The 23,823-nt window shown below is 43.0% G+C and overlaps 1 protein-coding gene across 2 annotated transcripts in view; it reads right to left on the bottom strand.

Annotated features, from left to right (window-relative positions):
* Nucleotides 1–467: 467 nt before the first annotated feature.
* WASHC3 (WASH complex subunit 3) overlaps nt 468–23,823 on the bottom strand; it is a 44,303-nt gene continuing 20,947 nt past the window's right edge. Inside the window, exons 2-7 of one of the 2 annotated variants that reach the window (XM_073620321.1) lie at nt 15,183–15,281; nt 7,478–7,543; nt 7,222–7,350; nt 4,734–4,853; nt 3,098–3,162; nt 468–1,121 (exon numbers count right to left, since the gene is read on the bottom strand). In XM_073620321.1, the coding sequence (XP_073476422.1) occupies nt 1,043–1,121; nt 3,098–3,162; nt 4,734–4,853; nt 7,222–7,350; nt 7,478–7,543; nt 15,183–15,281 (558 nt within the window). In that variant the 3' untranslated portion in view covers nt 468–1,042. The remainder of the gene's footprint in view (nt 1,122–3,097; nt 3,163–4,733; nt 4,854–7,221; nt 7,351–7,477; nt 7,544–15,182; nt 15,282–23,823) is intronic. The other variant, XM_073620322.1, reaches the window with a different exon arrangement.

Below are 23,823 nucleotides of genomic sequence, written 5' to 3'. Positions count from 1 at the left end.
TAGGTTGCATTAAGGTGAAAAAAAAACACGAGGGTTTACAACCCCTTTAACTCAAATGATGATTTCTGTGATTGAAAAAAATTGTACACTTTCTGCCACCTCCAATGAATACAAACATCCACAATGCATCTGGTAGCCAGAGACCTTGTCATCATTCCCAGGGCTATAAATGGCATGAAGGAGCACATAACAGCAGTTTTATTTACAAGGAAATTATATAATTTTTTTTTTTTTTACTTCAAAATATAACGTTCTTTGCTAATATTGACATGTGCCCTGTGGATTCACATAAAATTAAAAATTTCACTAAGTCCTCTTTAAAAGAAAGTTTTGAATGCACAAATATGCAATGCAATATATGTCACTGCCAACTTGGATTAAGATGTGAAAGTTCCAGGAGTGGTGTATTTATATTTTTGTTCTTCACATCTTTGTGACAGGTCTCATAAAACACAAGTCTTCAATGATAATGTTTAAAAATCAAAATAGTAATTGATGATGGTAAACCGATTATTATCCAGACACCAAACTTTTTATACAACTGGTTAAACATTGATTCGTTGTTAAACTAACATTTTCAGCTCTATTCAAAGAGTATTATCAAATAATATTTTATATATACACATTTTGAAGAAATAAGTGCCCTTTCCTGAACCAGGCCACAGCAAGCAACTGCTATGCAGTTTACTGAACATATCTCAGGGTTTTCCCTCCTACAATGCATTTTCAAACACTTGTGCTTGGAAACTGCTAACCCTATGGCAACACATTGAGCCTTAAGAAGTACTTCTGAGAGAATAATTGTAAACTTTTGTAGACTTCAACAGTCAGTCAGTCCTTCTACAAACAATATTTCCATCATGGGTGCAATCACCAGCTTGTTTCCTACAGTTCACGTATGTTTCCCAGATATTCAGTATCTGGTAAACATACGTTGCAGGAGATTTTTATGAGCTACAATTTACCAAGATACATTTACGTTGTAGTAAATATCACTGGCATAGCCAAACAGGGCTCATATAGTCCAGAAGCTTTAGAATCCTTAGTCACTAAAGGAAGATTCACTGTCAGAGCTGTCTTCTGCTGCAAGTTCTTCATCAGGAACTGGGGCATTGGGGGTTCTAGGGAAATGGGAAATAGAAAAAAAAAAAAATTAAGTCACACATACCCTTCCAGGCAAAAAAGCCATTAACACCCACCTTGGACTTCACAAAACCTTATTTATAATGACATATTGTAATATTCATTACCAACTGGGTTATATGCCATCTCTAGGTGAATGGACACTGGTAGAAGAAAGTCTTAGACCGGAATTGATCCCCTATATAACCCCTCGCATATAGGAAGTACTTCCGTTTTGTAGCAAACACCGAATCCTCAAAAAAGAGGGGAGGGATCTCTGTGTCCCATGAAGTACTCAAAGAAAAGGATTTTACAGGTAAGTATGACAAAAAAATCCTATTTTCTTTTTCATACATCATGGGACACAGAGTTAGGCTAATATTCATTACCTACTGGGACGTCCCAGAGCAATAGCCTTGAGGGGAGGGAGACACCCAGCCAAACAATAGCCATCAGACCTTATACGGCAGCCTGCAGTACACTGCGGCCGAAAGTCGAATCCTCGGCTGCTCAAACATCCACTTGATAAAATTTTGTGAAAGTATGCACTGAAGACCAGGTAGCAGCCTTACAAATCTGAGCCACAGATGCCTGATGGCGAAAAGCCCAGGAGGTTCCTACACTCCTGGTAGAATGAGCTCTTACCTTAAAAGGGAGGAGCTTTACATTTCAGACCATAGGCCTGAATAACAAAATTGACGGACCCGATTGGCAATGGAAGCTGCCTGCCCCTTTTTTGGGTTCTTTTGGTAAAACAAAAAATTCTGATCCTCTGACCTCTGCAGATCTAGGTAAAATAATGTCCCGATTTAAATGAAAGGCTGACAGCACTTTTGGCAAAAAGGATGGAACAGGTCGTAAAACAACTCTGTCGTGGTGAAGGATCAAGTATGGTTCCCTGCACGAAAGGCACCCTTTAGTGCACCGCCTACTCGGACACCCTTCTAGCCAAGGTGATGGCCATCAGGAAGGCAAGCTTGCGTGACAGCAAGTTTAATGGAATTTCCTTGACAGGCTCAAATAAGGTCTGGAAGACCTTGTTTCTGTAACACAGAGAGCACCAAGTTTAGGTCCCAAAGACACATAGGTGACCTAATGCGGGGAAGAAAACGAGTTGCCCCCTGCATAAAGTTTCAAACCAGCAAATGGGAGGCTAAAGGCCTTTGGAAGAATACTGATAGAGCCGAAATCTGACCTCTGATTGTACTCAAAGCCAATCTGATTTCCACAGCTGACTGTAGAAAAGAGAGAATTCTCCCAATTACATATTTCCGAGGATGCCATTTTCTGGCTTCACACCAAGCAATATAGGTCTTCCAGACCTTATGATAGACCTCCCTAGTGACAGCTTTTCTAGCATTCACTAGGGTAAACACCACTGGTTCCGAGATGCCACGGTCCTTCCCTACCTTGGCTTCAACAGCCATGCCATCAAATTTAGAGACCGCACCCGTGACCGCCGCGCCGGCATGTTATCCTGCTGGACGTTATGACTCCCAGTTAGGATAACAGAACCACTTCCCGGGCCGTCATTCTGCATACGACGGGCGGGAAGTGGTTAAGAACCGTGTGTGAGACTAGAGACCTGGAGCTCAGAGAGCTCAAACATGCTCATCCACCTTTTAGACACTGGTAAAAAAAACTGAAGTACTTCCTGTATGGGAGGGGTTATATAGGGGATCACATCCTGTCTAAGACTTTGTCTACCAGTGTCTATTCATCTAGAGATGGCGTATAACCCAGCAGGTAATGAATATTAGCCTAACTCTGTGTCCCATGATGTATGAAAAAGAAAAACCAAATCCTGTCCACAGCAACACACAAATAGGATCCTCTCACATTACCACTGCCGGGTGCTCATTGACTACAGTTAATATAACATGATACTATATTATTTTACTAGAGTTTTTCCTTATACATACATCTCTCTCACACACAGAGCCATGTTCTGCCTTTGGGATTTAAAGTGACTTACTCTAAAAGATCTGGATTAAGTCCTTCTGAAATCATTTTGTTTCTGATGGCCATCACAGGTACCCCCTATAACAGAAAAGGTAATATTTAATATAATTACAACAACAGGTGTACAGCGTATAGATCGAGAGTCTCATGCAAAGGAGAACTGAAGAAAACCATGTGTTATGCCACTAGTTATTTCTCTCCACTGAAAGGAATATTGCCCATCATTCTTTTTTTTTTTAAATGCAATTTGATTGATTAGTATAGAAAAACAGACATCCACCTCCATGTCTACTTTTAAAGCCCAACTCCAGTAAATCTAAAAATTAACCCTTGCAAGCATAGCCTCACTGCAAGGGAGAACTGCTTGTTTAGTCTAGGGGCAAATACGCACTCCCCCATGCTCCAGAAGTGTCCTCAGTTCCAGTTTAAGGCTTTGGACCCTGTATCGATTTGATGACATGAGAGAACTTTAAACTATCAGAGCATTGGGGAGGAGAAGGCTGCAGGGACTGATTTAGCAGTGCAGAGAAGCCTGCAGGAATGGAGGATTAGGTAAGTAAATCTGCTTTTCCATGTTCCCTAGACAGAAATGAGCAGTTACTGAATTTAATGGCGTATAACACTCACTTTTTCACCATGAAAATTGGGTGCAAATAGTGCGTGCGTGTTATATGCCAATACTTAAATTTTAGCTGCCTCGGAGGGGACAGGGAAGGGGTTGGGACGAGCGCCGTCAGATTAAATACAGTGAGAATCTCCTGTTTACTTGGCAGCCTCTGTAATAGGAAGTCCCGTCTCCTGGGACACCATTGGACCACTGTTCTGTCTATCATTATGCTGCATTGATGGCAATGGTGAGGCTGCATTGATGTGGACTGATGAGGCTGCATTGATGGCACTTGTGAGGCTGCAGGTGGGCATTCCTTATTTAAAATTTAAGTTTTTTTCCTGAAACTTCCCTCTTAAAATGAAGGTGGGGGTTATACGCCTGTGCGTGTAATACGCCGATAAATACGGTAATTCTTGCAGTGGGGCTGGAAAAGGTTTTCCTGGAGTTCAGCTTTTAACCCAATTGTCCCATTCACACTTGTGCAATACACATGTGCATTACCACAATGCATGTGCCATTGATTGTAAATAGCACCCCAACGCATTGTACAGTAAAGCCCAACACACCACAACACAAACCATGCAATGCATTATTACATTAATAAAAGGATCATGTAAATTATTTTGAAGGCTGTGGTGCATCATCGATCCATTCATACTGAACGGGCTGGCTTAACACAATGCATCTTAACGCACCCTATAACGTGCATTAATAAAACACCTAAAGGTGAATTGGCCCCAACTGATAAAGTGACATCATCCTCCTGACTTTGCTGTATGTGGATCACGAAGCACCAAAGTGACTGGACATGATTACAAATGTTTTGGGATATAAGATATTTCAGACATGTGCATTCAAACTGTAATTAGCTTTTTGCCTAGAGGTAGTCATCTGAAGTCTGTGAATAAACTAGGTTTAAACTTCAGCAGCTCCAGCTCCTGGCTTCCTTAGCAATTACTGTGGTTACATTTGCTGCAGTTGTCATCAAAGTACAGCACTGCCTTCATAAGTATACCCATGATAGGGATGTTTTACTTACCACTTGGACCATCTTCAGATATCTGGCATATCTAGGATCTTTAGCCACGGTTGCAACACTGTTTGTGTGTACTTCTTCCTTTTGTGATGTGTTATCATTTATGGAATTCTGCTGCACCACCTGCCAACAATAGTAAAAAGTCTTTGAGTAGATAAAGCTTGTGTGCTGGTAGAGCCAGCGAGCATTCTGTTGTGTATGCCAAAAAACTACTCCTTTTATTACCACACAAAACAAGGAAAAAACTCAATGAACGCATCTAACCTAGTATTAGCTTGTTATCCTCACAAGTCAATCCCAACATAGCATCAAATGCTGACAATGATCCTTAAAAATAGATCCAAATATTTCATACATACAGTATATCAGTCTGTAATAGGGCTGCCTATGCCAAATGTAACTATTACAATTAGCTCTGCAAAGTAGGTCATGTATACACAATCCAATGCTCAAAAGGGCTTAAAAAGATCCACAGCCATGATTCAGTGCATGTCTGATCCTTTCCTAATTGCTGCCTATAAAAGCATAACTGCTTGGCGCCAGGTTATCTGGATGACATCTGCTCATGTTGTCTGCATAGCAAGGAGGATAGAGAATCTCAGAACAATCTGCAGAAACCCTTTTTAACTCTGACACAGGTCACCGGGAGGCTACCAATACTATTGTTCTAATTGCTCTCACAGATCCCTGCCTGCCCTACACTCACGGTGGGGACAAGGGAGATGCAGGTGCAGTGTGGTCATAGGTGGGATGGGGCATCATGTGGTAGGCTGTACTGCGATTCCCATCTGTGTCCAGATGCCAACCAATGATCTCGCTGCAAGTGAGAGTGAGAGAGTAGAAAAGTAGCCTACACCGCATGGAGGTACTAGAGCCGGATCAGGTTTTTTGAAAAGGTAAGCTGCAAGGAAGCTTTGGGGGAGGGGAGATGAGGGCTGTGGAGGGGGGTGGGTGATAGTGGTGCATGAGTCAAAGCTGAGGAGGCATGGAAGTGTGAGCCTGTGAAAGAGCTGAACTCGCCGGCACTCAGTACATAGCGCACCCCTGAACCCTGCACTTTGTACATAGCGCCCCCCTGAACTCTGCACTTCATACATAGCGCCCCCCTGAACTCTGCACTTCATACGTAGTAATTTATAATGCACAATGTACTTCTGGTATTTATTGCCTCTTTTAAAGATTGTCCCACCATTGGATCCTGTTTGGTGGTGGTAGAGGAGGGGGGGGGGGTGGCGTGGTGGAGTTCCTGCACCCATTCTCTGGGAATAATAACCCTGGATACGTTTATGTAGTCTTACAGATACAACCAGCCCTTTGAGTGCAAATATAATGCTGATGTGTCCTGCAATGAAGTTGAGTTTGACACCTCTGGTCTAACAGTATTATCTTATGAGCAATTTTACATAGACATGCAGCATTATATACTGAACACGTACTGTGTATATAATACGATTCCTAAATATATATGATCTGTATTTATACAGTATATGGTCCATAAAAGGACAAGCAGTCAAGCTAGTGGGCCATAGGTTAATTTGCATATTCAATGTTTTACCACTGTGAAAATGGTCATGCCATTATCTTTTCATGTCTGGCAATGACAGTTGAAGAATACAGAGAAGGAATGTCATGTGGCCAATTTACTAAATGATTTGAGAATGCTCACATAATAAAATTGTATGTTATAAATTAAAGTGGTTCTAGAGGCTAGACATTTTTCATCTTAATGCATTCCTTACATTAGGTAAAAAATGTCCCACTAGTTGTATTGCCCTCTCTCCTCCCTTTACACTTACCTGAGTTTATTCTCAATCCAGCACTGTGCCCATCTGCAGCAGCACTGTTCCCTTTCTCTCATAGGCTCAGGGATGGCAGCAGGAGCAATTGGTTCCCGCTGCTGTCAAATCCTGTGAGGAGGGAGCTGAGCCACACTGTGTGTCAATGGATGCACACAGCCTAGCACGGGCGCAGGCCGCAGGTGTACCACCACAGGAAGCGGCTGGCACACAGAAGAGGAGGAGCCAAGCAGGCGACCTCAGAAAAGGAGGTTTTGGGTTGCTCTGTGCAATACTACTTCACAGAACAGGCAAGTATACCATGTTTATTAGTTTAATACAAATAAAAGAAAAAAAACAAAAAAAAAAACAAAAACACTTTACAACCACTTTAACCAATTATGTGAAAAACAAAAATGATTGGATAGTAAAAGTGCATATTTACACAAATGACTGTGTGAAGATTCTCAGCTCGTAGTAGTAAATCAGTTGTAATGTACCAGTTGAATATTTGTCTAGTTGCTAATGAAAATAAATCACAGGATTACTCATCAGCTACACTGAAAAAATCATGAAGTTCATTAATCTGCCTTTTTTATAAATAAGTCTGTACACAGTACAATAGACAGTGATGCACTGATGAGCCTGATGGGAAGCCTACACTTAAACAAAAAAAAAAAAACAGACAATTGCACTGTTGGTAACAATGTACTTACATCTGACTGGGGTGAAACTGTAAGGGATTCTGTATCAGCTTGTAATGATGGCACGTGTCCATTGGTAAGACTGGTAGGCAGAAGTGGCGTTTCAGCTTTCACATCTTCTAAGCCAGGGATGGAAGAAAGCTAAGGGGAAAAAACAAAAAACAAAAAAAACACCTTAGCAACTATAGATAAAAGGCAGACCAATAGTTTGATTCCTTAGTACATCATTTTGAATTAAAAAAAAAAAAAAAAAAAAGGTTTCACAAACCTTTGCTTCTAAAATGTTGAGAGTTGTTTCAATCTGTTGAATACGCAGAGAAAGGCCTGATAGTTTCTGAAGCAATTAAGAGAAAAAAATGTTATAGAATCATAAAAATAATGTTTTACATATGAATAGCCATATACATAAAATACTACTCTCTCATAATTGCGCAAGACATAACATTTCAAACAAACCCACGTGAATCAACAAATGACCATTTACATAAACCATACAATATCATAACACAATATAAGATGTCTAGGCATGTAGAGCACAGCAACATTTTAGCTTTAAGCCAGTCATAGATGGCTCCAAATAGCCTTGCTTTGGGCTCTTTCACACTAGATGTGGTGACCTTTTTCTGCACAAGAACAAAGCAAACAATTGCTATGTGCCTCGTTCACACCACAACGCCACGGTGATGTTAAGTGCGGAAAAAGATTTTTAAAACAGCTTACCTGTAAAATCCTTTTCTTTAAAGTACATCACGGGACACAGAGCCATAGTAGTTACTATGTGGGTTATAGGCCACCTTCAGGTGATGGACACTGGCACGCCCTAAGACAAAAAGTGCACTCCCTATATAACCCCTCCCACTACTGGGAGTATATCAGTTTTGTAGCAAAGCAATACACGTGTATACCAAAGAAGGAAGGGACCTCTGTGACCCGTGATGTACTTCAAAGAAAAGGATTTTACAGGTAAGCCGTTTTAAAAATCCTATTTTCTTATTGTACATCACAGGACACAGAGCCATAGTAGTTACTATGTGGGATGTCCCATAGCAATGCCAACTGATGGGAGGGAGACACAACAAAAAGTAAGCAATAAGAGACAAGAGGACTAATACTGCAGCCTGCAGTACCCAACGCCCAAAGGTGATATCTTCATGACCTTTTACATCTATTTGATAGAATCTGGTAAATGTATAGACTGAAGACCAAGTTGCGGCCTTACAGATTTGAGCCATGGAGGCTTGGTGATGCACTGTCCAGGAAGCACTAACGGCCCTAGAGAAGTGCGTTTTGATTTGAAAGGGTGGCATCCACCTCTTAATCATGAGCTTGAACGATTACTTGTCGAATCTATTTAGTAGATTATATAGTAGATTTCGATGCTGCCTATCCTCCTTTAGGACTCTCAGGCAACATGAATAAAAACATCCATTTTTCGAATCTGAGCAATCACTTTTAAGTAGACACTGACTGCTCTCACCACATCAAAAAAATGTAGTGATTTTTCTTCCAAGAACAGAGTTCTGGAAAAAAAAGACGGTAGAACAATATCCTGGTTTAGATAAAAACCTGATACTACCTTTGGTAAAAAGTTAGGATGAAGATACAATTAAGCCGAGTTACCCCCTGAATAAAGTTATGGACCAAAGAATGCGAAGCAAGTGGTCGTTGAAACAATACCGATAAGGCTGAGGCCTGTCCTTAGAAAGCACTCAAGGCCAGTTTCATTTCTCACCCCCTGTGCAGAAAAAAATCAAGGACTCTAACTAGACTTATTTCCTGGGGTGCAGCTTCTGGTTTCACACCAGGAGACTTAGGTTTCCTAGACTCCATAATATACAACCATGGAGCCTGGCTCTGCATAAACCAAGGTAGAAAACTATTGAACCTGACAGCCCATGCTTCTTCAGAGTGGGGGCCTCAATAGCCAAACTGTTAAATTTATAGTTTGTAAAGTAGGATGGAACTTCGGACCCTGCGAGAGAAGGTCTGGCCAACTTCCCTTCCTGCTTGATCCTGTGAAGACGTTGTGAAGAAGTTGTGGATACAGGCAGAATAGGAGGGAATGCACAAATCCGTGAGAACCAATTCCACGGTAATAGCAAGGCATCCGTTCCGCATGCTAGCGGATCCTTTGTTTATGACACAAAGTTGTCAATCTTATTTGTTGATCCTGGGCGCAAACAGATCTATGTCTGGGAGTCCCCATTCTTGACATATTGATAGGAAGATATCGGGGTGAAGGAACCATTCTCCCAGGAAAAACTGCTGGTGGCTCAAGTAGTCCGCCTGCCAATTTTCTATTCCTAGAATGAAAACTGCCGATAGGAAAAGCTTCACCTTTCTTTGGGCCACACAACTTCTTGTGCCCCCTTGGTGATTAATATATGCCATCGCTGTGGAATAAACGGATTGACTCCTAGCAGGACAATACCTTAAACTGAACGTTCAGGCCTAAGAACCAAGTGTTCTGCCTCATTTTTTAAAAATGTTAATGGGCAAGGCCATTTCTGATCTAGGCCACTACTCCTCTTTCAGGACTGTCCCCCAACCTAAACAAAAAAAAGGTTGGCATTTGTTGATACTATTTCCCAGGTAACTGAAAGAAGGATTTCCCCCTTCGCAAATTTTTGGATGTTTACCATAAACTGAGGCTCCGGCGCACTCAGCCTACAGCACCTGGTATTTCCAGGTGGTCTTTCATCCGGGTACTAACCAGGCCCGACCCTGCTTAGCCTCCAAGAGCGGACGAAATCCAGCGCTCCAGGGTGATGTGGCCATAGGCTTTGGAGTCAGATACATTGGGAATACAGACCTTGAATTCTCTGTTTCAAGCCGATAGGATACTGCTTTGCAGCAGTCCAGAACAAGACTGAGCATAAAGACTGGCCTCAAATGAAGCTCCCGACAACCTCACACAAAGTTGAATAGGAGAAAAACATCTTGCTTCGACTACCTAGATCAGACCTTTATGGTGCTGATCTTAGCCTGGGCTACAAATACCCTTTTCTGGGTGTACCTATGATCAGACCCAAGTATTTTCTTCATGTTTTAAAGAAGATTCCTCCTAGGTGAGAATCCGACCTAGATAATCCAGATAGTCGAATGTGGTGACCATACTTTTTGTCTAAGTTAGCTACCGACTGGTCTAACAAGAACAGATCGACTAGATAAACCATATTCGTTATGCCTTGGGCCCTCAATCTGGCTAGCAAAGGAGCCAGAACCTTGTACTTGAGGTGTAGCAGCTAGGTCGTAAAGCATAGTTAAATGCTGAAAAATATTACTAGTGAGCGAGAAAATAGGCATATGGAGATATGCATCTTCATGCAAAAAGGGGGAGATTATATTCAGCAATTGAATTTTAGATTTTTGAGATCTAGAATGTCCATTTGGATTTAACCAAATCCCAATCTCTGCTCTTACATGGGGCCACCATGAACACTTTTTGCCAACATATGGTCCAATGCTAGAGAGAAAGATTTTTTTTTCTCTGGATCCTTAGGAACGTTTGATCTGAAAAAACAAGGGGACAGAAACTCTTGGAACTCAAGCTTGTACATTGGAGCTATTGAGGAAGACCCCCATTCGTTTCGACATTCCTTCTGCCAGATCCCTGAGAACTGTAGAAGAATTCTCCCCATTGAGCAAGCGGGGGGCACCTCCTCATAAGGAAGCTACAGTATCTTGTAGACTTCCTCCCACAAGACCCCTTTTGTTCCTGGGGTTAACCCTGAGGATTACCCTTTGAACCTGATGGCGGAGGCCGTCGTGACTGAATGGAGGCTGATGCCCCTGGCACAGAAGAAGGAACTTTGAAATAAAAAACATAATTAGTCCTTCATTTAAAAAGACAAAAAGGGGTATCTTTCTTTTGCTAGAAATTCTTTGGATATATCCAAAATATCCCCATATAGCTGCCTTACCGCAAAAGACTAGACAGGAGCTTCTTGCATCGCTTAGTGAAGGCGCAATCTGTCATAGCAACTATTGCAAACATAAAGTTGCCTCCTAGCCCTGCTGAGCAGGATAACCTTAAACACCGGTTAAAACTGGTTTCTCAACGATTAACCAATTACTGTCAGCGCAGGCTGAGACACTCAACCTGCCAGAGAAAAGAGTGTTTTTTGTTTTTTTTAATAGGAATTCCAACCTTTTATCCATTGGATCCCTAAGTATTCAAGCAATGTCTGCCGGACAAGTCAAACTTACTCACAAAGGATATAAGTAGCGTTAATTGCTGGTATACCCCGTTTAGTGAATTTTCTCTACCACAGGATAAAGTAGGAAAACTTTTTAGAATGGAAAATAATGCTCATCTGGGTGATCCTGCAGAACAAAAAAAATTTCCCAACAAAGAATGGACAGGGAAAAGCATGCACAGCTTGAGGAGGCTTTAGCGAACCCAAACACTCAGTTAAGGGTACATAAATGTGGAACGGATCAATCAGCAAGAAATTGTACCATCAATCATACAGATTGTGAAAGCTGACTCTCCCGCAATTGACACCTCAGAAGAGGAGTCATCAGCCTCACCACAGTCCCCTGAGGGAATCGTCTTCTCCTACCTCTAATCCCTCAGACTGAGGGTCTTGTAGGAAAATGGAAGAGAACCTGTCACATCTTGACCATACTGGGATGCGATTAACCACACTGGGATGCGATTTAAAGTTGCTAAACTTCTTTTAAAAACCTACCATGGCTGAGGAAAAAGGGTAAAATGAACAGGGGCTGCAGTGTTGAAAACAGTTGCAAACATTTTATGGCCCCCATGCTCACTCTGACCAGCCACCCCCTCTCAGGGGAGGATGCCATTTGTAGAGTAGGATTGAGGGAGACCCTTTTCGCTATTTTTTGGGGGGCGTTTCAACCCCCCTTCTGAACATAGCCTGATGCACAAAGCAGAGGCACTACCAGAAGAAATCGCATCCATTGCTTGAGCAATAGTCAGCCACTGCCGATGCTATTAGCGCTCAGCCTGATGCAATAGTAAATTAGTTTAAAAAGAATGCTTGTGTCTCCAACCTCTTACATGCCCCTCTACACTCGTGTCCCTCTGCAGCTTGCAGCAATAACACTTAGTGCTTTAAAAAACACTCTCTCCTGCGCTGGGTGTTGAAGGACGCCAACGCCATGCTAAGCCCCGCCCCCTCTTCTCTTTCAACAACAAAAAAAAGTCTTCCCGCGCGAGCGTGGCCTCTGATCCTATGGGATCTACAGAGGGGAGAAAATGGCGAGGAGAGCCTGGAAGCCGCTGAGTAGTGCAACGAGCCGTTCGCTTTTTGTTTTCTTTGGTGCTTCTTCCTCTTGAAGAGGGGTACAAATAGCACAGGTGGGGGAGGCGTCCAGGGGGAGGAAACCCCCCCCCCCAGACTTACCAGAGGTCTGCTGCTGGCTGGAGGAAACGGAACCCGCTTGCTCCGGATACATCATGAGCTCTGCGAGGAAGCGTGCGACAGTATGTGCGCTATACAGCCCCCAGTGGTGACACATAAAAAGAGAAGCTTTTACAGGGAAGACCTCGTTTCTTCAGACACGAGGCCCGCATACCATTCAATGCGGCCTAAAAGACACTTTGAATGGATCTGGCTGCATGGCTAGACCCAGCAAGGATTGCTCCAGTGGAGCTCAGCACAGCGCATCTTTGCTCGTGACCAACACCTTAGACACTGGTGAAAAAACTGTGATACTCCCAGTAGTGGGAGGGGTTATATAGGGAGTGCACTTTTGTCTTAGGGTGTGCCAGTGTCCATCACCTGAAAGTGGCCTATAACCCACATAGTAACTACTATGGCTCTGTGTCCCATGATCTACGATAAGAAAATGAAAACCTGCTGTATTTTTCCACAGCGCAACCTGCTGCATCCTTATCAAGTAAGGCTGGAAACTCAGTGTCCTTTCCAAGCTATTAACTTTATTTGATAAGGATCTGCTATTGTGGGAGTTGAACGCCCCAGCCAGAGCACCAGTCTCCAGCTTCTGTGTGGTAGAGCTTGGGTAATACTTATTTTCTACAACTTGCTGCATGGCATGTCACTGCAGCTCAGCTGTGGCCAATACATGCTCATGAAGTGCCATTTTGTGAAATTTATGTAAAGTTAAAAACAAATATAAAAACAGTGCATTGTACTGAAACACAATGCGATTGCGCTTGTACACAATGAACACTAGCCTGTACATGAAAATGTTGCAGGCTGTGTAAACAAAGTATTATAAATGAAAGAAGTAAAAACAAATTAACCCTTTCTCATGCCCTCCTGAGGCTCTTTAACTGGGTCTTTACACCCGAGGGCAAGACGGACTTCTTGATCACGATTACTACGTTTGGCTGTCACAGTGGTCACATGATCGGGAGCCCATCCCATTGGCTCCTGACATAACCAGAGGCCAGGAGCTGTCTGTGACAGCTCATTCAGTGTACTAGGAGTATACAGTGAGCACATGTGGGTGTTAAAGTTCACCCTCCTTGCTGCTGCACATATGCATTACATGGCCAGTAAGAGATTAACCACTTCCATACTGGGCTTATTCTGGCACTCCTCTACTACATGTAAAAATCACAATTTTTTTCGCTAGAAATTTACTCAGAATCCCCAAACATTACATATGTTTTTTTTTTTTTTGTTAGCAGAGACCCTAGAGAATAAAATGGCGGTCGTTGCAACTTTTTATGTCACACAGTATTTGTGCAACAATTTTTCAAATGCATTGTTTCACGAATTAAAAAATAAAAAACAACAAAACAGTAAAGTTAGCCCAATTTTTTTGTATAATGTGAAAGATGATGTTACGCCAAGTATATAGATACCCAACATGTCATGCTTTAAAATTGAGCACACTTGTGGAATGGCGCCAAACTTTGGTACTTAAAAATCTCCATAAGCGATGCTTTAAAATATTTGCAGGTTATCAGTTTAGAGTTACAGAAGAGGTCTAGTGCTAGAAATGTTGCTCTCACTCTAATGCACACGATGATTCCTCACATGTGTGATTTGAACGCTGTTTATATATGCAGGCGCAACTAACATATGCGTTTGCTTCTGTGCGCGAGCACACGGGGGCGCTTTAAATTTTATTTATTATTTTAAGGTGAATAATCCCCAAGGGAAATCGTGATGCTAAATGACAGATTAACTAAATAATTGTGAATCAGTGTAAAAAATGTGTATATTAAATGTGATAAACCACCCACTGGTGATAGTGGGTCCGTTTAGTGATCATCCAATGATCCCTCCCACTACAGGTAGGGACCTTTTTAGCTTCAAAAAAATATGGAAATAAATAGTGACAACAGTCCATATAAATTAAATAATAAAATGAGAACTAAAAAAAAAAAAAAAAAAAAATGGATATTTATTTTACTTTATATATTTTTTTTTTTATCATCACTTTTATTCCTATTACAAGGAATGTAAACATCCCTTGTAATAGGAATGGTGCGTGACAGGTCCTCTTTATGGAGAGATCTGGGGTCTATAACACCCCAGAGCTCTCCTCTGGGATGGAAAGATTGAGATAAAAAAAAAAAAAAAATGAATGAATGATCTCTTTCTTTCCAGCCGAGTTCTCAGCTTTGTTTACTTCCACCGGTCGGGTGTGATGGCATAACGTCGTGCCCAGACGCCCGAAATCTCTATGATCAACGTCCGGCGGCAGTGGATTCTTTGTCCGGCTCACCAATTGCACGGACGAGCCCGGAGAAGCACCGAAGGGCGGCAGGAGGGGGGAGATGTCCCCTCCCATCACCTGTAAGAATGATCAAGCGGCTGAACTGCCGCTATGGTTGTTCTTACAGTGCACAGAATCGCCGGCTGTAAAAGATATCTGAATGATGCCTGTAGCTGCAGGCATCATTCAGATATCCCCACTTAAAGTCAAAGACGTCATAGGACCTCCTTGGGCTGGAAGTGATTAAAGGAGGAATTAAAAGGAAAACCAATTGCTGCATTACTTAAATGAGTAGTAATATAACAAACCTCTTCACACACAGTTGAGAAGCGATTGAGGAACTGCACTGTGTGCAGCACAAACTGATTCAGAAAAGCAACAGTCCTCTTCTGTTGGATAGCTGGGACCTGCACGGAAGGACATGCAAGGTTAAAAGATAATTATATTCAGCAGGGAGTTCATCAACAGGTAAAACCCATCATCAGGGAGGTCTGCTTCTGGAGCATTATTTGTCTTTGGTCATAATAAATTTTTCATTGTTTCATAAGGCCTTCAGAAAAACAGGATTTTTAAAACAGCTTACCTGTAAAATCCTTTTCTTTAAAAAGGTACATCAGGGGACACAGAGCCATAGTAATTACTATGTGGCTTATAGGCCACCTTCAGGTGATGGACACTGGCACGCCCTAAATTAAGAAGTGCGCTCCCTATATAACCCCTCCCACTACTGGGAGTATTCAGTTTTGTAGCCAAGCAATACACGTGTATACCAAGGAGAGAGGAATCTCTGTGTCCCCTGATGTACCTCAAAGAAAAGGATTTTACAGGTAAGCTGTTTTAAAAATCCCGTTTTCTTTTCATACATCAGAGGACACAGAGCCATAGTAGTTACTATGTGGGATGTCCCATAGCAATGGCAACTGAAGGGAGGGAGACACAATAAAAGGTAGGGCCATTAAGAGGCCAGAGGACTTATACTGCAGTACACTATGCCAAAGGCAATATCCTCATGACCTTTTACATCGATTTGATAGAATCTGGTAAATGTATGGACCGAAGACCAAGTTGCGGCCTTGCAGATCTGAGCCATAGAGGCCTGGTGACGCACCGCCCATGAGGCACCAACAGCCCTGGTGAAATGTGTTTTAACATGAAAAGGAGGAACTTCTTCCTCAGACCATAAGATTAAACAACCACTTGACTAATCCATTTGGAAATAGTAGATTTCGATGCTGCTTGTCCTCTTTTAGGACCTTCTGGCAGCACAAACAAAATATTTGTTTTTGTGAATCTGAAGGGTTTCCTAAAAATAGGCCTTAACCGCTCTTACTACATCAAACGAATGTAGCGCCTTCTTTTCCTTAGATCGAGACTCTGGGAAAAAAAGGCAGAATAATATCCAGGTTCAGGTGAGAACCTGTCATCACTTTCGGTAGAAATTTAGGATGAGGCCGCAATACCGCCTTATCCTTATGCATGATTTAAAATATGGCTCTTTAAAAGACAGAGCCGCCAATTCCGATATTCTTCTTGGCAGAAGATATGGCAACCAAAAAGACAATTTAAAAGAACTAAAGGGAATTTCCTGTATAGGTTCAAAAGGCTAATCTGTAAAGCCGACAAGACTAAAATTCAAATCCCAAGGATTTAGAGGTGCCCTGACAGGGGGATTAATTCTTGTTACCCACTGAATAAAAGTACGCACCAGAGAGTGAGAAGCAAGAGGCCGTTGAAAAAATATTGATAAGGCCGAGACCTGGTCCTTGATCGTACTCAGAGCCAGGTTAATTTCTAATCCCATATGCAGGAATTCAAGAATCCTACCTATGACATACTTCCTGGGGTGCCAACCCCTGGATCCATATCAGAAAATATGTGCCTTCCAGAATCTAAAGTAAATGACTCTGGAGGCCGGCTTCCTAGCATTAATCAAAGTAGAAACTACTGAAGGAGATAACCCACGATCCTTTAGAATGTGGGTTTCAAAAGCAAACCACTAAATTTAGCGTTTGTAAGGTAGGATGGAATACCGGACCTTGAGCTAAAAGGTCTGGCCATAATGGCAGGGTCCAAGGGACTTCTACTGCCATCTTTATGATCTCGGCAAACCAAGATCTTCTGGGCCACACTAGGACCCACCAGAATCGCTTCTTCCCCTTCCTACTTGATTCTGCGGAGAAGGCGTGGAAGTAGCAGAACTGGAGGAACGCATAGATCAGTGAAAAAAAAAAAAAAAAAAAAAAAAAAAAAAACTGATCCTATTGGGAAGACCAAGGTATCTGTTCCGCACGCTAGCGGATGCTTCGTCCTAGACACAAAGTTGTCGACTTTGTTGTTGAATCTGGACGCGAACAGGTCTATGTCCAGAATACCCCATTCTTGACATATTGAGAGGAAGATGTCGGTGTGAAGGGACCATTCTCCCGGAAACAATAGTTGATGACTCAATAGTCCGCCTGCCAATTCTCTATCCCTAGAATGGACATTGCTGATAGACAAGGTATGTTGCTTTCTGCCAAAGCTAGAACATGATTCACTTCTTTTTGGACGGCACAACTTCTCGTGCCCCCTTGGTGATTGATGAAAGCCATAGCCGTGGCATTGCCGGATTGAATCCTGACAGGACAATTCTGCAGCTTGGGCGTCTGGAAATTCAGGGCCAGATGTACTGCCCTAATTTCTAGAACATTGATGGACAGGGTCCTTTCTGGTCCTTGGACCATTTCCCCTGGACAGAAGCTTCTTCCAGGACTGTTTGCCAACCTAGAAGGCTGGCATCCGTTGTTACCATTTTCCAAGATACTGGTAAAAAAAAAAAAAAAAAAAAAGAAGAAGAAAGACTTTCCCCTTTTGGAGGTTGCTGACACCAATTTAGGTTCAGACACACCTGGGGGGATAAGCCTGAACCTTCTTGTTCCAGACCGACAGAATAGCGTTTGTAGCAGTCTTGAATGAAACTGGGCATAAGGAACGGCCTCGAAGGAGGCCACCATTTTCCTTAACAATTTCATGCACATCTGAATGGAAAGCTTTCTCTTTGCTTTGACAAGTTGAATCAGTTCTTTACTGGAACCAATGCTTGCCTGGGGTAGGATTACCTTCTTTGTACGGTATCTATGACTAGCCCCAAGAACTGTAATCTCCTTGATGGTTTTAAGGAGGATTTTTCTAGGTTGAGTATCCAACCTAGGCATTCCAGGTAGCTTACAGCAGAGATTAAACTTTGGTTTTAGGCCAGAGACTGATTGATCTACTAAAAGAAGATCATCTAATAGACTAAGACCGTTAACCTGACTAAGGGAGGTGTCAGGATTTTTGTGAATACCCATGGTGCAGTGGCTAGACCAAATGACAGAGCCACAAACTGAAAATGGCGATTTTCTACTTCGAAGTGTAGAAATTTCTGATGAACGGGAAATATCAGTACATAGAAATATGCATCTTTGATATCGACTGATGACAGAACTCTCATCCTTGCAAAATGGAGACCACCGATCGAATCGCCTCCATGCGAAAGGACCAGATATTTAAGTGCTGGTTTAGATCTTTGAGATCTAAAATGGGTCTTACCTCCCCGTTTGGTTTTGGAACCGAAAAAAAACAAAGGTTTGAATAAAACCCTTAACTCTGTTCCTCTAAGGGAACCTCTGATATCACCTCTTGAGATAAAAGATGATCCAGAGCTAAAAAGAGAGACTTCCTTTCCTCTGGATTTCTGTAAACATTTGACTTTAGAAAACAAGGAAACAGGAACTCTCGGAACTCTAGTTTGTAACCTAGAGAAACTGAGGAAGCCCATCTGTCCTGACATTGTTCCTGCCAGATTTGAAAATTGCAGAAGCCTCCCCCCCCCACCCGAGCAAATGGGGGTGCTCCTTCATAAGGAGGCCTTAGAATTTTGATTTGTCAGGCTTTCTGCCCCAAGACCTCTTCTGGCCCTGGGACTGCCCCTGAGGTCTACCTCTTGACAGTGAAGGCCATCGAGACTGCCTAGGGGCAGATGCTCCTGGTACTGAGAGGAAGCACGCTAAAAGGAGAAATGTTTGAACTTCTTCTTTTACTGGCAAAAGAGAACTTTTCCCTTTAGAAAACCTTTGGATATATTTATCCAGATCATCTCCAGTAACCGTTCACCATGAAAAGGGAAACTGGCTAGGAGCTTTTTACATGGTGCTTTGGCTGACCAATTTACCAGCCACAGGACTCTGTGTGTATGTACTAGTCCCAACATAAGCCGTGAGGCTTGAATTATACAATTTATCATTGCATCCACCGTAGTGCATCTGATACACCAGCCCACTGCTGGGCCTGCTGATCATAAAGAATCTTAAGAATCTCTACAAACTGATCCTTTATGGACGGAGATAACCCAATTGCCGTAAGAATCGGCTGCGCTACTGAACCTGCCAGAGACATGTTGTTCTTAAGCAGAAGTTCCAACTTTTTATCTGTTGAATCCTTTATCATTTGCGCATTGTCTATCGGACAAGTGAGATTTTTATTCCCCGAGGTGATTGCAGCATTAAATTGCTGGAACCTCCCACTTCTTATAGAATTCTTCCTCCATAGATACACCCTTTTTGGAGGAAAAAAAACACTTTATCCAGGTGTTCCCATTCTGAATATAACAGCTTTTTTAGCCCTGAATGGATAGGAAAAGCGTTCCCCAGACGGGGAAGGTTAGTGATCCCAACCAGAGGTGGGCTCATCACTAGACTGCACTACAGGCAGCAAAAGGGTTAAATGAGTTAAATGAACCAATCTAGTGAGGAAGTGTAACAGAAATGTGAGATTACTCCCTCCAAACTAGGATCCTCAGAAGAGGATATAGTAGTATCTTCCAGGTCTCTTTGGAAGACTTTCCTGATCCCCTGCCCCTTGTACCTCAAAACGAGGGTCCTGAGCACTGGATGGGGATCTGCTATGATTGAACCCACTATGGAAAGTGATCATAGCATTAATCTTCTTTTTTCACTAGAAATGGTAGAAGAAAAAACCTCCAGTCTCCCCTGACGGCTCATTTTGACCGATCGTATCACTCTCAGAGGAGGATGACATTCTTTTGGACATGGATTTAGGTTGTTTGTAAAATAATCAAACCACTACCACTCATAGCCTAAGGCACTACCAAAGAATGCATACACTGCTAGGCTATAGTCCAGCAATAAAAATGCTGCTATTAATGCCCAGCCTGAAAACAATGTGTCAAAGGAAATACCTGTGTTACCAACCTGAGAAAAAAACCACCTCTGCTTTTGTGTCCCTCCACAGCCTGCAGCAGCACACAGTGTGCTTTAAAAACTACCTCCATGCGTCCCTGGCGTCGGAGAACACAGACGCTGATAGCCCCGCCCCCCGCGCTGCTTACGGCTCCACCCTCCTTTCAAAAGTATGGGTTTTCCCGTGCGAGTGGTGAGCTATAGATTAATCAGAATCTTTCCAGAGCTGTCCGGCGGGGGGGGGGGTAAAACAACCGCCAGGCGGCCGCAGCGGTTTTCCTTTTTTTTTTTTTTAAAAAGAATCTGGGCCTCTACTCTCCCCCGAGGGAATCCCAGCGCAGGGGCTACCCACAGGAAGTCAAGTTACCCCTCTTACCAGAGGATCTGCTTTGCCGGAGGAGAAGGAGGAAGTGTTCGCTCCTGACACAGTGGCTGTTTTCAGCATGAGGCGGTGAGTGCTCAATACAGCCCCCAGTGGTGACCTTCATCCTTCACGGTGGGCTCCGTAAAACCTTCAGGAACAGGGGAACCTCGAGGTATCCCACAATCCTGGACCTGCAACAGCACCCTGCCAGTAAAACTTTATTGGCCTTACTACCAAAAGTACTGGATTCCAGGGTCCAGCTCTCTAGAAAGAGAAGCATTCGCAAGCAAAAACCTTGTTTCTTCGGATACGAGGACCGAGTACCATTCAACCTGGCCTGAAAGACACTCTGAATGGATCCGGTCAGCATGGCTAGACCCAGCAAGGATTGTTCCAGTGGAGCTCAGCACAGCACAACTTTACTCGTGACCAACACCTTAGACACTGGCGAAAAAACTGAATACTCCCAGTAGTGGGAGGGGTTATATAGGGAGTGCACTTCTTAATTTAGGGCGTGCCAGTGTCCATCACCTGAAGGTGGCCTATAACCCACATAGTAATTGCTATGGCTCTGTGTCCCCTGATGTACGAAAAGAAATTACGTTTTATAAAGCAATAAAATACTGTAGCAAGGAGAAACATAAAGGCGAATTTGCCAGTTATAACATTAGATGCAAATGTGCTCTACATCTCAGTCAGAGTGGCCTGTATAAATAAATGCACAGTTTTAAATTGTAAAAGTATTTACATTACCCTAGACTGTACAGCCTTAAAAGGATAATATTTATGATATACAAGTGCTGGTATGGAGGAAAACAGCAGTGAAAAGACAAGAAAAATATTATGATAATAAGCGATAGTACGCAATAAGCGTATATTTATTGGTTTGCACAAAAGTTATAGCGTCTACAAAAAAAAGGGAATAGATTTATAGCATTTTTATTTTTACTAGTAATGGCGGCGATCTGTGATTTTTATCGTGACTGCGATATTGCGGCGGACACATCGGACACTTTTGACACATTTTTGGGACCATTCACATTTATACAGCAATCCGTGCTATAAAAAAGCATTGATTACTGTATAAATGTGACTGGCAATGAAGGGGTTAACCAGGAGGCGCTGCAGGGTCTCCTCTCCCCTGACAGGACGTGGTTCCTGCTCATTTACTGGGCAATCGCGGGTGCCCGGCGGACATCACGGCCACCGGGCACGCACACCGGGACCCAAGTGACGCGGCAGCGCGCGCCCCCTGGAAGGCCGTCACGTCATATGACGGCGGCCCAGGATAACAGCTGCACCGTCTTGCCGTCATATGACGGTGGGCGGACAGCAAGTGGTTAAAGAAAGTACTTCCCATATAACCCCTCTTCCTTCCAGGAGCACATCAAGCAATATACTTAAATCCCAAAAAAGAGGGGAGGGACCTCTGTGTCCCATGATGTACTCCAAGAAAAGGATTTTACAGGTAAGCTGTAATTAAAATCCTATTTTCTTTATCGTACATCATGGGACACAAAGCCTTAATTACTTAATGGGAAGTCCCATAGCAATGCCACTTGAGGGGTGGGAGGAACAACTCACAGGGTACACCCAGACTTGAGGATCTATACTGCTGCTTGCAGCACACTGCGTCCGAAGGAGATATCTTCATACCTCCTTACATCCACCTGATAAAAGTTTGTGAATGTATGCACTGAAGACCGAGTTGCGGCCTTACAGATCTGAGCCATGGAGGCCTGATGACGCACTGCCCAAGAAGCACTAACCGATCTGGTAGAATGTGCCTCAACTTGAAACGGGGTATCTTATCCCTTAAATCATAAGTTTGAATTATCACTTGCTGAATCCAGTTAGCGACAGTGGATTTCGACGCTGCCTGTCCTTTCTTAGGACCCACTGGCAGAATAAATAAGACATCAGTCTTACGAATGTGAGCAGTTTTCTTTAAATAGATTTTCACTGCTCTCACCACATCAAGACAGACAATGTAGTGACTTTTCTTGCCTGGAACATGGTTTTGGAAAAAACGATGGCAGGACAATATCTTGGTTCAGGTGAAAACCTGAAATTACTTTTGGCAAAAAGCCTGGGCGAGGGCGTAACACCAATCTGTCCTCATGAAAAATCAAATATGGCTCTTTACAAGAAAGAGCAGCCAATTCTGAAACCCTCCTTGCTGAGGATATAGCAACCAAAAATACCAACTTCCTTGTCAGAAGGACTAGGAATATGTTGTATCGTTTCAAATGGCTGTTTTTGTAACACAGACAAAACTAAGTTTAAAGTCCCAAGGTTTCAAGGGAGGTTTGACGGGCTGATTAAGCCGTGTCACCCCTTGTATAAAGCCCTGGACTAAAGAATGAGTAGCAAATGGTCTTTGAAATAAGACCGATAAAGCTGAGACTTGGCCTTTAATAGTACTTAAGGCCAATTTAATTTCTACCCCTAATTGTAGAAAGGCAAGAATTCTGCCTATGATACATCTCCGAGGGTGCCAACCCTTGGATTCACACCAGGAAACATAAGCCTTCCAGACTCTATAATATATAGTTCTGGAATCTGGCTTCCTAGCATTTATCAGGGTAGAGATAACTGACCCGGAAAGCCCACGTTTCTTTAGAATGTGAGTTTCAATAGCCAAGCCGTTAAATTTAGAGACTGTAAGGAAGGATGGAATATCGGTCCCTGAGAGAGCAGATCTGCCGTTGTGTGAGGGACCATGGGCCCTCCACTGCCATCTTTACGATTTCTGCGTGCCATGACCTTCTGGGCCATGCTGATGCCACCAGAATTATCGGCTTTCTTTCCAGCTTAATCCTGCAAAGAAGTCGAAGTAGCAACTGAATAGGGGGAAAAGCATAGATCAGTGAGAACTGATCCCATGGGGTCACAAACGCATCCGTTCCGCATGCAAATGGATCCCTTGTTCTGGAACCTGGATGCTAGAAGATCCACGTCCAGAGTTCCCCCCTCTTTGGCAAACAGCCCGAAATATGTCGGAGCGGAGAGACCATTCCCGTGGGAATAACTGCTGGCGACTTAAGTAGTCCGCCTGTCAATTCTCTACTTCCGGAATGAAGATTGCAGAAAGGCACGGAACATTCCTTTCTGCCCAAGTTAGAATATGGCTCACCTCTCTGTGCTGAGAGACTTTTGGTGCCCCCTTGGTGATTGATATAGGCCACAGCTGTGGCATTGTCGGATTGAATCCTGACAGGACAATCCCGTAACCTGAAAGTCCAGGCCTTTAGAGCCAGACGTACTGCCCGAATCTCTAGGATATTGATGGGCAAGATTCTTTCGGTTCTTGACCACTGTCCTTGGACAGTTGTTTTTTCTAGTACTGCTCCCCAGCCTGAAAGG

This window comes from Aquarana catesbeiana, linkage group LG03 (assembly GCF_042186555.1).
Source record: "Aquarana catesbeiana isolate 2022-GZ linkage group LG03, ASM4218655v1, whole genome shotgun sequence".
NCBI classification, from domain to species: domain Eukaryota; kingdom Metazoa; phylum Chordata; class Amphibia; order Anura; family Ranidae; genus Aquarana; species Aquarana catesbeiana.
Note: the sequence above shows the minus strand (reverse complement) of the source record. Positions and strands in the feature narration are given on the sequence as shown.